Source organism: Augochlora pura, chromosome 8 (assembly GCF_028453695.1).
Source record: "Augochlora pura isolate Apur16 chromosome 8, APUR_v2.2.1, whole genome shotgun sequence".
Taxonomy (NCBI): domain Eukaryota; kingdom Metazoa; phylum Arthropoda; class Insecta; order Hymenoptera; family Halictidae; genus Augochlora; species Augochlora pura.
In genome coordinates, this window is record NC_135779.1 from 8,947,005 (window position 1) to 8,959,259 (window position 12,255).

General features: G+C 31.0%; 3 protein-coding genes across 7 annotated transcripts; 2 read left to right on the forward strand and 1 right to left on the reverse strand.

Annotated features, from left to right (window-relative positions):
• Window positions 1–138: 138 nt before the first annotated feature.
• On the forward strand, window positions 139–5,407 carry LOC144474602 (protein-associating with the carboxyl-terminal domain of ezrin). 5 transcript variants are annotated; one of them, XM_078189670.1, is made up of 6 exons: window positions 139–1,913; window positions 2,930–3,193; window positions 3,340–3,784; window positions 3,867–4,056; window positions 4,139–4,275; window positions 4,336–5,407. In XM_078189670.1, the coding sequence occupies exons 2-6, from the start codon at window positions 2,999–3,001 to the stop codon at window positions 5,286–5,288; spliced, it is 1,920 nt and encodes a 639-aa protein (XP_078045796.1). In that variant the 5' UTR covers window positions 139–1,913; window positions 2,930–2,998; the 3' UTR covers window positions 5,289–5,407. The 5 variants fall into 5 exon arrangements, with proteins under 5 accessions (XP_078045796.1, XP_078045797.1, XP_078045795.1 ...); XM_078189671.1 differs by having other exon boundaries at window positions 2,965–3,193; XM_078189669.1 differs by lacking the exon at window positions 139–1,913 and adding an exon at window positions 2,576–2,846.
• A 937-nt stretch (window positions 5,408–6,344) lies between these two features.
• Rpl5 (ribosomal protein L5) lies at window positions 6,345–8,783 on the forward strand. Its single transcript, XM_078188322.1, has 6 exons — window positions 6,345–6,498; window positions 6,971–7,156; window positions 7,234–7,368; window positions 7,580–7,782; window positions 8,052–8,229; window positions 8,439–8,783. Exons 1-6 carry the CDS (start codon window positions 6,496–6,498, stop codon window positions 8,625–8,627), a joined length of 894 nt encoding a protein of 297 aa, XP_078044448.1. The 5' UTR covers window positions 6,345–6,495; the 3' UTR covers window positions 8,628–8,783.
• LOC144473962 (mitochondrial-processing peptidase subunit alpha) lies at window positions 8,507–12,214 on the reverse strand. The gene is made up of 11 exons (XM_078188321.1): window positions 12,092–12,214; window positions 11,726–11,976; window positions 11,575–11,654; window positions 11,309–11,494; window positions 11,099–11,191; window positions 10,840–11,012; window positions 10,600–10,735; window positions 10,301–10,509; window positions 10,052–10,217; window positions 9,844–9,976; window positions 8,507–9,529 (listed from the first exon to the last, which is right to left on the reverse strand). The coding sequence occupies exons 1-11, from the start codon at window positions 12,145–12,147 to the stop codon at window positions 9,351–9,353; spliced, it is 1,662 nt and encodes a 553-aa protein (XP_078044447.1). The 5' UTR covers window positions 12,148–12,214; the 3' UTR covers window positions 8,507–9,350.
• Between the last annotated feature and the right edge of the window lie 41 nt (window positions 12,215–12,255).

A 12,255-nucleotide genomic window follows, 5' to 3' on the forward strand; every position in this document is an offset into this window, starting at 1 on the left:
ACCTAGACACTCTCGGAAAGATGATCAATAATTCAAAATATAATAATATATCACATCGATTAAAAGTGTATGAAGCGCATTCAATTTTCCGTGCGTAATATTCCATTAAGTAGCGACAATGTCTCACTGTACAACTTGATCGTATAGAAAGTGATCTGTAGACTTTCTATTTTAATTGCAAATCAATCAAAATTTAATTGCAAATATGATTGTCGTCGTCAGTCATGTGCATGATATCATTATCACATATTCAACTATGTCATCATGATGTTTATCATTATTATTATCATTTGACGTTACATTTCATTTTTAATGTTATTGTCATCATCATTATTATCATTGTCGTTGTCGTCGTCGCCGTCGTCCTCGTCGTCGTCGTCGTCGTCATCGTCGTCGTTTTCGTCGTCGTTGCCATCATCGTTATCACCAGCATCATCATTGTCATCATTGCTTTTCCATTATATTATTATGCAACAGTACACAATATGTTACTATCATTATCGTAACTACTATCGGTGCTAAAATTACTATCCTTCACGGTAATCAATATTACTTCATAATCACTACTACCATTATTACTAATACTACTACTATTATTACTAGCGTTGCTATTACTACTACAGATACCGCTACTACTGCAGCTGCTGTTACAGCCGTTCCTACAATTAGCATTACAATTGTCGTTATTGTCATTGTTGCTACAATCACAGTTGGAGTTGCAATTGTCAACGTCGGTAAAAATATTGTTATTGCTATAACTAATGTTGTAAACAAGGACTAAATGAAAGTAGTGTTTTTAAAAATTCATAATATTTATTAGTATTGATAGATGATGGATATATTCATTTATATCTTTGTAGACATGAGTACATACTATCAAAGTATGAAAAATCAAAACATTTAGTATACTGCCAATTACATGCGGTCGTTTACTATCCTAAATTTTAAGTAAAATTATGAATACTTATTGTGCAAGATATGAACAGATGGTAAAAGCTACATTAGGTAATAATCGTATTAGCCATTTGCATGTGTTCCCGTTTAAATAAATATTTATTTATTTAAATTTTACCATACGAAACATTGAGACAATTCTAATTACCTTAAATGTATTTAAATATAGTCTAGTATAATACGACAATTTAGTCTTACTCTATTACAAGAAAATGAGACTTGGTGCCTTTAAGATACTGCCGCAAAATCTGGATTTTTTAGCTAGCTTTAAATAATTTTAAAAGTATAATATTTTTAAGGGAAGAAAACGACATTTATAATAAGAGGAATAGGAATATATTTTTCTATTCGTGTAAAATATTTTTCTATTTATTAATTTCTTTGTTTAATATATTAGTGTGTTTAATAATGGTAATAATAGTGGCAGAAGTGATTGCAATAGCAACAATAATAATAGTTATAGCATCAATTATAGTAAGTGTAATAACGACAATAGTTATTTTATGAGAAATAATGATGTCAATGAATAAGTTAACAGTGCTACTGTTATTACTACTGCAATTACCATTATTATCGACCTTTAGGTACTAGGTATTATTACAATTATTTTATCATTATTTATGTTTATATTATAATCTATATCTGTTTGCTATTTACTATTTCTTGCAATAATATTTTGTATATGCTATAAATCTATATGTATAATATTTGATTTTTAAACTAATTTTTGTACTACGCATGCTAGATCATTTAAGATCATGTATCGTGTTCTCCGTTTCCGTTGTAATTACTTCATTATAATTTTTTAAATTATTTCTATTATTACTACGTATAATTATATTTCGCTACCAACATCGTTGTCACCATAGGTCATTAACATCATCGTTGTTGTCATCATCGTAACTGCTATCGTGATGTCGTCACCATCACCGTCAAGTAAATGAAGAATGGTGAAATGAGTAAGTAAAGAATATAGACACCGGTTTGAAAATTTATTGCTTACTATATTATTGCTTTTGCGTGACATAGACGTTTCTAGAAACTATAAGAAAAATACTAAACTGAATGCGAGTGCAGGGATCTGTCGAACTAACCATAACCAACTAAATATACTGAAAAATTTAGTATAAAATTATAATATACTTTTAACAAATCAAGATTTATATATTTGAAAATAATTACTATATGCAGTAAAATGAGTGAGCGTGGATATGAATAATATGAAGAGTTTACATTACATGTATGTATGTTTCACGTATTGTACTTCAAAACAAATGTTACATTTCATATATTATAAACATATGCTAACAGATTTGTCTGTTATCAGAATAATAAGGTACATATTGCGGCAGTTATTATACATATACTCTTTAAACACATACAAATGCGACAGATCCTTGTATCCAATATGGCATAATGAAGTATAAATAATTTTTTGTATTTATAATTAATAAGTTAACTTCCACAAGTACCCAATGAAATTTAATAAAACAATTAAAAAATACGTTATCCGTAATGTGTCATAACATTGATTTAAAATGTGAATAATTTTTCTTTTTTTTAAGTGCATCTTGCAAACGTTGATTTTTTTTAACTTAACAAAATGCTTTTTTAAATGTAACAAATGTATAATATACAGAAATAGTTTGCATTCAATATAAAAGTGCATTAATAGCGCTAACATCGCAAGTTAGATTACATACATATATGGCTGTCATACGGATGCATACGTAGACACTGTCACCATAGTATCTGTTCAGTACTTATGCTATAAACACACAATGTCAATAACATTGTTAAAGAACTAGTATTATATATGTAAGTACTGACATATAATATTGTATATAAACTATCGAAGGTGGTTAAATTCTATTCGAAATGCTTAATGTTCTGTGAGTTAAATGTGACACTGAAAATGATTTTAATACAGACAAACTTTTATTAATCTTATTTATAAAGTATTAAATAATTCTAGCCGATTGTATGCTTTTGACTATCGTTTAATAACAGCGAAGTCGTTCCTTTTGGAGAATTAACAAAATTAATGGGGAGTGAAATAAGTGCCCACAACGGGCTAGAAATTGAAGAGAAATCTGTAGAAACAACAGATTTTTGGGTGCACCATACCGCTCGCGTGAAAGGACATGGTACTCAAATAGTATCTTTATTTGTCAGTGAACCGTCTTTGCATTATAATGCAAGTTTTGGGAATCCTTCTCCTTTGGAGAAAGCTGCAAAGGTTAACTTTTGTTTATTGATTACCTTGTATATTGTGAAATCTGCACGTACTTGTATAAATTATATCTTTGAAATTATGTATTTCTCTCAATCTATCATTTTAGAGATTTTGACAGCATCAATGTGAATAATAAACATACTTTTCAGAATCTAATGTTATATAGGCATCCTTGTATACTGAAGTATGTCTCATCATGGTCTAAAGGTAGCAAATTTTATCTCACAACCGAACAAGTTAGACCCCTGATTCAAACAATAGAATCACAGAATACCCTTCAAATATGCATGGGTCTATATAGTATTTTACGAGCACTTGTATTTCTTCATGAAAAAGCATCTGTTTCTCATAACAACATATGTGGCAGTGTTATCTACGTTACATCAGAAGGATGTTGGAAACTTGGTGGTTTAGAATGCCTAAGTAAATTTAAAGAATTGACCCCAGCTTATTTGAAGAAAATAAGAAGCTATAGGTATGAGAAAGCAGTATCACCTGATGAAGATACAACTATTTTATCAACTAGTTTCACAGCAATTGATGCCTATGCATTTGGAATTTTGGCAGATGACATTCTGAAGTTAAAGAATTCAGGTAAATGTATTATTATATTATTAACGAAATAATTTTCTGTATGCAAAAAAATTATAAACATAACTTTCATGCATTCTTACAGACGATGTACCCAGTCTTCTAGAGTTCAAGCAATTTTGTAAAGAGAATTTACAAAATGCTGATCCATGCTTGAGAAGTAATTTATCAAGTGTTCTTCAGCACCCATTTTTTACTCATGATTTTATGAGAATACATGCATTTTTAGAAGAACTGCCATTAAAAAGCTGTCAAGAAAAAGAAATATTTTTTGGGTTAGTACTCCTACTAAATTAAATAAATATTCTCATTGATTGGAATGATAACATTCTAATAAAATATGTAATTAAATTGTAGGAACTTAATAGTGCAGTTGAGAACATTCCCTGAAAATATTGTAGCGGAACAGTTGGGACGATTGTTGCTTTCACGAATGGTTTTATTAGATCCAACTGCGCAAGAGAAACTTTTACCATTCATTTTAAAACCTAAAGGTAAAAAGTTTTTAAAGTTCGTGTATGTATATATATATATTTATTTATTTATTGCTTCAGATGGAAAGGACAACGTGGACGAGAATCTGTTTGTAGTATCAACGTTTAAAGCGTATTTAGTACCTAAGCTATTGCAAATGTTTTGCATAAGAGACGTGTCAATACGATTGGTACTTTTATCACATTTTCACTCGTTCGTTCATACGTTTCAAGTAGACGAATTAAAATCTCAAATACTTCCTGAACTGCTCGTTGGAATTAAAGATACGAACGATCATCTTGTTTCTGCAACGTTAAAAGCATTGGCTGATGTAGTTCCAATACTTGGTGCAGCCACTGTGGTTGGTGGAAACAGGGGCAAATTATTTACGGACGGTCGACCGAATAAAGTAAAAGACAATGGGCAAAACAATAACGCTATTTCATCATTTGTAAATATCGTTGATTTTGCAGCTCCTACAAGTACTAGTCAAAACATAATTAATTTACCAGAGAGGCCATCGCCAGATGGAGGCGAAGATAAAAAAGAAAATATGTCTTCAGTTGTAGAAGAAGAGTATACATGGTCCGATTGGGAAACTCAAGAAACCTCCACTAGAGAACTCCGTCCTCAAATTTCCCAATTACCTGATAAAACTTACGAATCTAACGATATTTCCAACGTCGGTTTAGTACCAATAATTGACACCAATCCAGTATTTGATTTCAATAAAGCCAAAGCAATTGAATCCAAGTTTCCAAAGAAATCAATTATTTTATGCGATATTTCAGAACTTGATATCAAGAATTCAAAATTAACAAATGCTACCAAGGAAGAGTATGACTTCTTCACGGATATGGAACCCATAATAAAGAAGACACAAGTGTTACATGTACAAGAACCGCAATTAACATCAAAAAGCGTATTCGACATTAAAGCATTAAATGAACTAGATGTAAGTGAAGAAAACGATGGTTGGGAAGAAGATTTAAGTGACTGGGGAATGAATGATGCTCAAGAATTGAAGATTTAAAAACATAAGAGTTTCCAAATTGCATATGTTACATACAATACAAAAATAAACCTAGTGTATAAAATAAATTTGTACAGAATATATGTGAAATAAAGTACAGGATAGAGTTTTTAATGAGATGATTATTGTCATTTGTCTAATTTTGCACTAGAACAGAAATTATTTGTCTTTGAAGTATGATTCAAATGTACATATATACAAGTCAATGCTGCATACATACATTAAGTTAATACAAATATTATTATATAAATAAAATTTTGATAATATATTCAATTTCATGATCAATATGTTTGCTGCTTATATTATAAATCAATAATGTTCTGAGTAATCTAATTATCAAAATATTCACTGGAATTAAGAAGAAAACAGAGGAGAAAGTTATTCATAATCACACCCATTTTGGGGGGATTTCAAGTCGATTCGGGATAGTTCAGAAATTGGAGTTCCTGAATTAAATGTTCAGTAGAAATTTCAAATACAGTAATGGGACCTACTACTATGCGCTTTTCTTACTTCCTAAGCTGGTGTGAACATAATCATCATTTTACTGCGCATCCAATCGCAGTGGATCCTGTCTGCGCAGTGAATCATGAGCCAATCAGAGCAAAGAAAATTTCTACGTCAATCTTCGCTAATAGATCAAGTTCCAGCCTAGAGGTATGCGGGTAAGGATCTATTTCTGTATCGATCATATTTTATGCACTATGTATATCATATTTTCTTTATACAAAAATGGGTCTTGTTCATGCACATTTCCAGGCCGTAGCTTGACCCGTAAGCGATGTTCCCCATATTATATTCTACAAATTTTCTTTCCTCTGATTTGCTGACAATTTACTACTAAGACAGGATCCACTATGAATTGGATGCGCAGTAACATCATGGGGACATGCAATGTTACCTTAGGGAGTAAAAAAAGCGTGCAAAAGTAGGTTCCATTTAGTGTAGATAACTCAGCAAAAGACATGTCTGAAAAATTAAGTAATTCATGAATCAATCATATTTTACACTTAGTGAATGAGTGTTAAAAAATGGTATCAGTGCTCCCTGGTGTCATAATCTGTAATTAACAAATAATATCAAATTTTGTGGCGAGTGTCCGTACTTCGGTCTTTTGTACATTGGAGGCAAGAGACAACTTCCTTTTAGACGTGGAACTTTGGAAAGCTCTGTACCGTGCGGAGCCTTTCCTGTAACTTGCTTAAAAATGGTGAGTAAATAACAATAAAGACTGACATAATCTGATAATTTAGGTTCGCTATTATTTAATTCAATCATTTAATCAAAGTCAAAATGTCGGATGCTTTTAATTCCGAAAGATTTGAAAGTAGATGTTTAACTCCTAATTCATTTCACGACACACGCATGGCCGTTGCGAAGTTTCCTTACATATGTGTTGGAAATTATATTTATACGAAAATATTATCACATTTTATTAATATACAGTTTTAAATTGTTGTTAATTATTTTTGTATTATGTTACAAAGAGTATTCATATCAATTTGAATGAAGTCGTAATGAATTCTATGCATGTACTATAAATTTTACATGATGATAATGCTAGCTCACTTTGACGAAATAATGATAATATTATATTTCCTATATCACTGAATTTTTGTAAACGTTACAAATGAAAAATACATATTGTTTTGCAATGTAAGCATTTATGTGTTATATTTTAGGGTTTTGTAAAAGTTGTTAAGAATAAGCAGTATTTCAAACGGTATCAAGTAAAATTCAAGAGGCGACGTGAGGGAAAAACTGATTATTATGCTCGTAAACGACTAACCATTCAAGATAAAAACAAATATAATACACCAAAATATAGACTGATTGTACGTCTATCCAATAAAGATATCACATGTCAGGTAAATAATTTATATTTATATTATTTATTTCAACATAATTTTTTCATTGAATTAAAATATGTTGTTCAATTAATTAGGTAGCATACTCAAGAATTGAAGGAGACAGAATAGTGTGCGCAGCATACAGTCATGAACTTCCAAAGTATGGTGTTAAAGTTGGTCTTACAAATTACGCCTCTGCATATTGCACTGGTCTTCTTCTGGCACGAAGAGTAAGGTTTCTATTCGTTATTAATCTTTCATTTTACTACGTATATTTACATGTTTTTAATGATGAGACACTCAGCTCGCTTTGATGCATAACTGAAGAAAAAACAATTGTTCCCTATGTTTTAAATCTGAATCAATACAATTATAAAATTAAAACATTTGAAAGATTTGTCTGTATACATTTACAACAATAAGGTTTATATTTTTTTATAGCTATTGAAAAAATTGGGATTAGATACACTATATACTGGTACAAAAGAAGTAACAGGCGGTGAATATAATGTTGAAGAATTAGATGATGGACCTGGTGCATTCAGATGTTATTTAGACACTGGTCTCATGAGAACTACCACAGGTGCTAGAGTTTTTGGTGCCATGAAGGGTGCTGTTGATGGTGGTTTAAATATTCCGCATAGGTACATATTTAACCATATAATATGTGAAAAACAGATGTTTGGTAATGACAAATAATTTTATGATGATTATATGACACATGCGCGTCATCTGAGTCACAGCAAGTCGTTACTTTGTTTTGTGTACTACAATGCACTGTGTACGATTATTGCACAGACAAAATAAGATTAGAATACGTGTCTCTGAAGATATAAAGTTGATCCTACTGAATCTGCAGAGGCCAGTTAAACGTTCTCATTGATTCTTTTTATTATTTTTTTTATAATGATAGCACCAAGAGATTCCCTGGATACGACAACGAGTCAAAATCATTTAATGCAGATGTACACAGGCAACATATTTTTGGACAACATATTGCAAATTATATGAAAACTTTAGAGGAAGAAGATGACGAAGTTTTCAAAAGACAATTTTCACAGTACATCAAAAACGGCATTTCTGCTGACAATGTGAGTACTTATAATTATATACTATGATTTCGTCCAACTAATAATTACTGTAATATCACAAAAGTTTTGCAGTGTCGCAGTTGGACTACAGTAAACGCATTGGTTTTATAAAATAAATATGTAGATAATTACATTTTTCATTGACCAATGTTACATTGCAACCATTATAATATATTTCTGTTTGTAAAAAAATGTTCCTTTGTTAATAGATTGAAAACATCTATAAACAAGCTCACGAATCGATACGTTCAAATCCTGAACACACGAAGGTGGCGAGGAAGGAAACACCTGTGAAGAAACGGTGGAACCGTGCGAAACTTTCATTGTCGGAAAGAAAGAACCGTGTCGAACAGAAGAAAGCGTCTTTTCTTAAGACGCTAGAAGAAGTCGAGGCTTAATTTCTTCCTATCGCAGACATTTTTACATAACTCTACGTACATCCGGAGTATACGAACAACTTTCCGTTACAAATGTGTATATTATACAACAAATATACATCAAATGTTGTGGAGCAAAAATAAAAAATGTCGGATGAAAAATATTTATTTCCCTTACGTTAATGGTTAATATCTAAATTTATTTATTTTATTTAAATACACTTTTCTAAACAATTGTAATATAATAGTAATCCCTTTTAACATAAAGCTACATCAGAAACTACAACTTGTTAATTTTTATCAATTTCATATGTATTTTACATGCTCACTACTATCGGCGAAGCGTTAACAATCAAAACATTCTAATGTTTGTGGCATGTCTCTTTTCGAATGGAGAAATTGGTTTATTACATACATATGCGTACGTGAGCACGTAGTACAACATTCTTCAATCATATTTATGGTTATACAATATATACATTAGATATGTGTGTGTAAGCACATAAAACACCGCAAGTAATGGAGTAGCAAGATTGAAGTCATAATTATAATACACACGCAGAAAAATTTATATTTACACAGTTAAAAGGAAAAGACTATAATTTTCAATTACTCGGATGAATATATTTTAATTTACATTCCAATATAAAGAATTCTGATAGTTAAAATTTAACGCGTAATTTGTTTAGAAAATTATCACCTAAAAAAAATGGATGAATCTGAGACTAATAATTTTTTTCATTTCTACCGAAAAAGTGATAATCTACTGCGAGAACCGGGTAATCGTCCTTGATCGTCACTCAGTCCAGCTTGAATATCTCCGATGGAAGGTATTGTTCTTACTTCTCCTCTAGCTGCTATGCAAGGAGGTGATTTCAGTAAACGTCGTGCTACATTATTTATGTCGTCCTTTGAAATTCCATCTGCAACCATTGTAAATATCGATGTTTAGATTCATTGTATTTTCAACACGTTCTCTACCATAATCGTATATATGCGACGATCACGATTTTGTATTTTGCGTGTAGAATATCAAGTTTATTTTATGAGCATCATTATTTAGAAATATAATACAGAATGATATTTAAAGAGTTCATAGCTTCTTTTTTGTCAAAATTTTTATCATATTTTATAAGAGGATATGATATATTTAATACGATAAATGAAATAAATGTAATTACTAACACTGGTAGTAAACTTGATAATTTACTTAATTTAATTTATCAGTATTGCATACCAATTGCTTTTATGAAGTACTCTGGTCGTTTTCTGGATCCAGTGGCTAGAACTTGTCGCCCAATGTCTTCAAAAACAACAGGTCTTTGTTCCAAATTCATGAGAAGCATAGACTGCAATTGCTTCTTTGCTCTCTGTTGAAAAATAATTAAATTGTAATCATTGGTATATAAAATCACAAACAAGTAGCAATTAAAATGAAATCATACTGCCAGTTCAGTGTCTGTAATATTAGTAGACATAGCAACCATTTCGTGCACAATTACTTCAACCATTTCTCTAACGTGAGACGGTGTACAAGATGCATGAATACAAAAGAGTCCTGTGTCAGCATATGCATGGTTGTATGCAGTTGCACTATACAACCAATGGTACCTGTGCCAATAATAATTTATGGTGATTTCCTTTTGGCTTACAATAATCTTTAGAATAATAAAGAAATATAGTTTAGATCTCACCTGTTCAGCACATTTGTATACAAACGAGTATACATTCCTTTACCTGGTCCACCAGCACTAAAGCTGCCACCTCCACCCATCATCATATTTAAAACACACATTGCTACAAAATCTGGATCTTGATGAGAACAACCTTCTAAACCTATCACCACATGAGACAATTCTGGTAAACCACTTGGCCCTGCATAAATGGGTACATTACATTCCTCCTGAAAAATAGTAATACAAAAGTTTCAAGTTAATAAACGTTGTTGAAATGTTATGATTTCTTTCTACACAAAATTAGGAGAGATAACTACTAGTATGTAACCCCCAGTATATTGAGCAATCGATGTATCAACCGCATTTAACTTCTTTTTTCCTTCCTCTAAGTTATTCTCTTTTCCCCTTTCTTCATCTTCTTCTTCCCAAATGGCCTTCTTTTCAACAAAATGTCTGAAACAATATAAATGTTAACATTTAGGAAATGTTTTTTTAGGCTACATGAAATTAAAAAAGATATTATTTCCAATGAATATTAAACACTGATTTTTAATTACTTTTGAACCACAGAAACCAGATGTTCGTGTTCCACACCAACTCCAGCTACAACCATTCTATTAGGTGTGTAATGGTGCTTCATATACTGAAACAATATTTTTCTATCTATATAATCAACATTCTCTTCCGGGCATATTTTTGGAAGGCCAAGAGTATTGCTTCTATAGGCAGCCTAAAAAATAATACAAATCTGTATTTGTATCATAAATAGCATCAATATTTTGAGTATTCTCTCATAAATGTAATTCTTTTACATACTGCATGGATCATGTCCATGAGTATCGGTTCTTGTTCTGGCCTTGTAAGTAAAGATTCTAATTCGAATCTGATCATTTGTCTTGCTGAAGTTAACTGAAAATATTAGTTTTCATTGATATTAATATTGCTGCCTTCCAGTACGTTTGAATTAGTAAACCACATTTCATATTATCATGTTCCACAATACTTAAAAATATAGTACTTTCTTACTTCTTCTTCTGTTATTTTGGGTCTTAAAGAAATATCACCTAGTATTTGTACAACTGTATCTAATCCTTGACGTTCCGCTGAAGCAGCATAAACAAATGTATCCCTAGATGCTTGACAATCGCATATTCCTCCATGCTTTTCTAATGCCAACATAATTTGATCTTTGCTTTCATGAACCTTCGTTGACTGAAATAATAAAGCATTAATTTCTTCATTCTTTCAACTATTTGATTTACATAAACTTGTTGATACGTATTAAAACATACTCCGAATGCTAATTTCTCTAAAAAATGAGAAATTCCACTAGGATAAGCAATTTCATATCGTGGACCAGAATCAAGTAGCACTGTAAGTTGATAAAATATATTGAAAACGATAAAGTTGTATAGAATTTGCTAAAAATCAATATAAACTTACCACCGATAGTGCAAAATTGGCCAAAGCGATTTTCAGAGGCAACTCTTAATCCATTTGATAAAACTGTTACTTTAGTTGTTTGATGTTCTTCTTTCGTGGTAGCATAAACAATATTAGGTAAGTTTGGAACAGGTTCAGTTAATGGAGGATGGTTTGTAATAACTGATTTGCGTGTTATGTTATTATTAATAACATTTTGAGAAGAAAAACTGCATTTACTCAAGAATGAAAAGGTTCGTCTTTGCATTGCACTGCAACAGATATTCATATTTAATAGAATTTATTCACAAATCTATAACTAGGTTCACTAACTACATGTTCCAATTGTGCAAGAGCACATTTCTAATTTTACATATAAATAAATACCTTTTTTTCAAAGCAACCATCGCAGAACTCCGTGACACTTTCATTAAGAAATACATGTTAACGGGTCACAAACATTGAAATTGATTTCCCACCTTTTACAATGTACTAGTGAAAATTGATCATCTGAAATGAATCTCGATAACTACCCTCGTGTTGTAGTATAC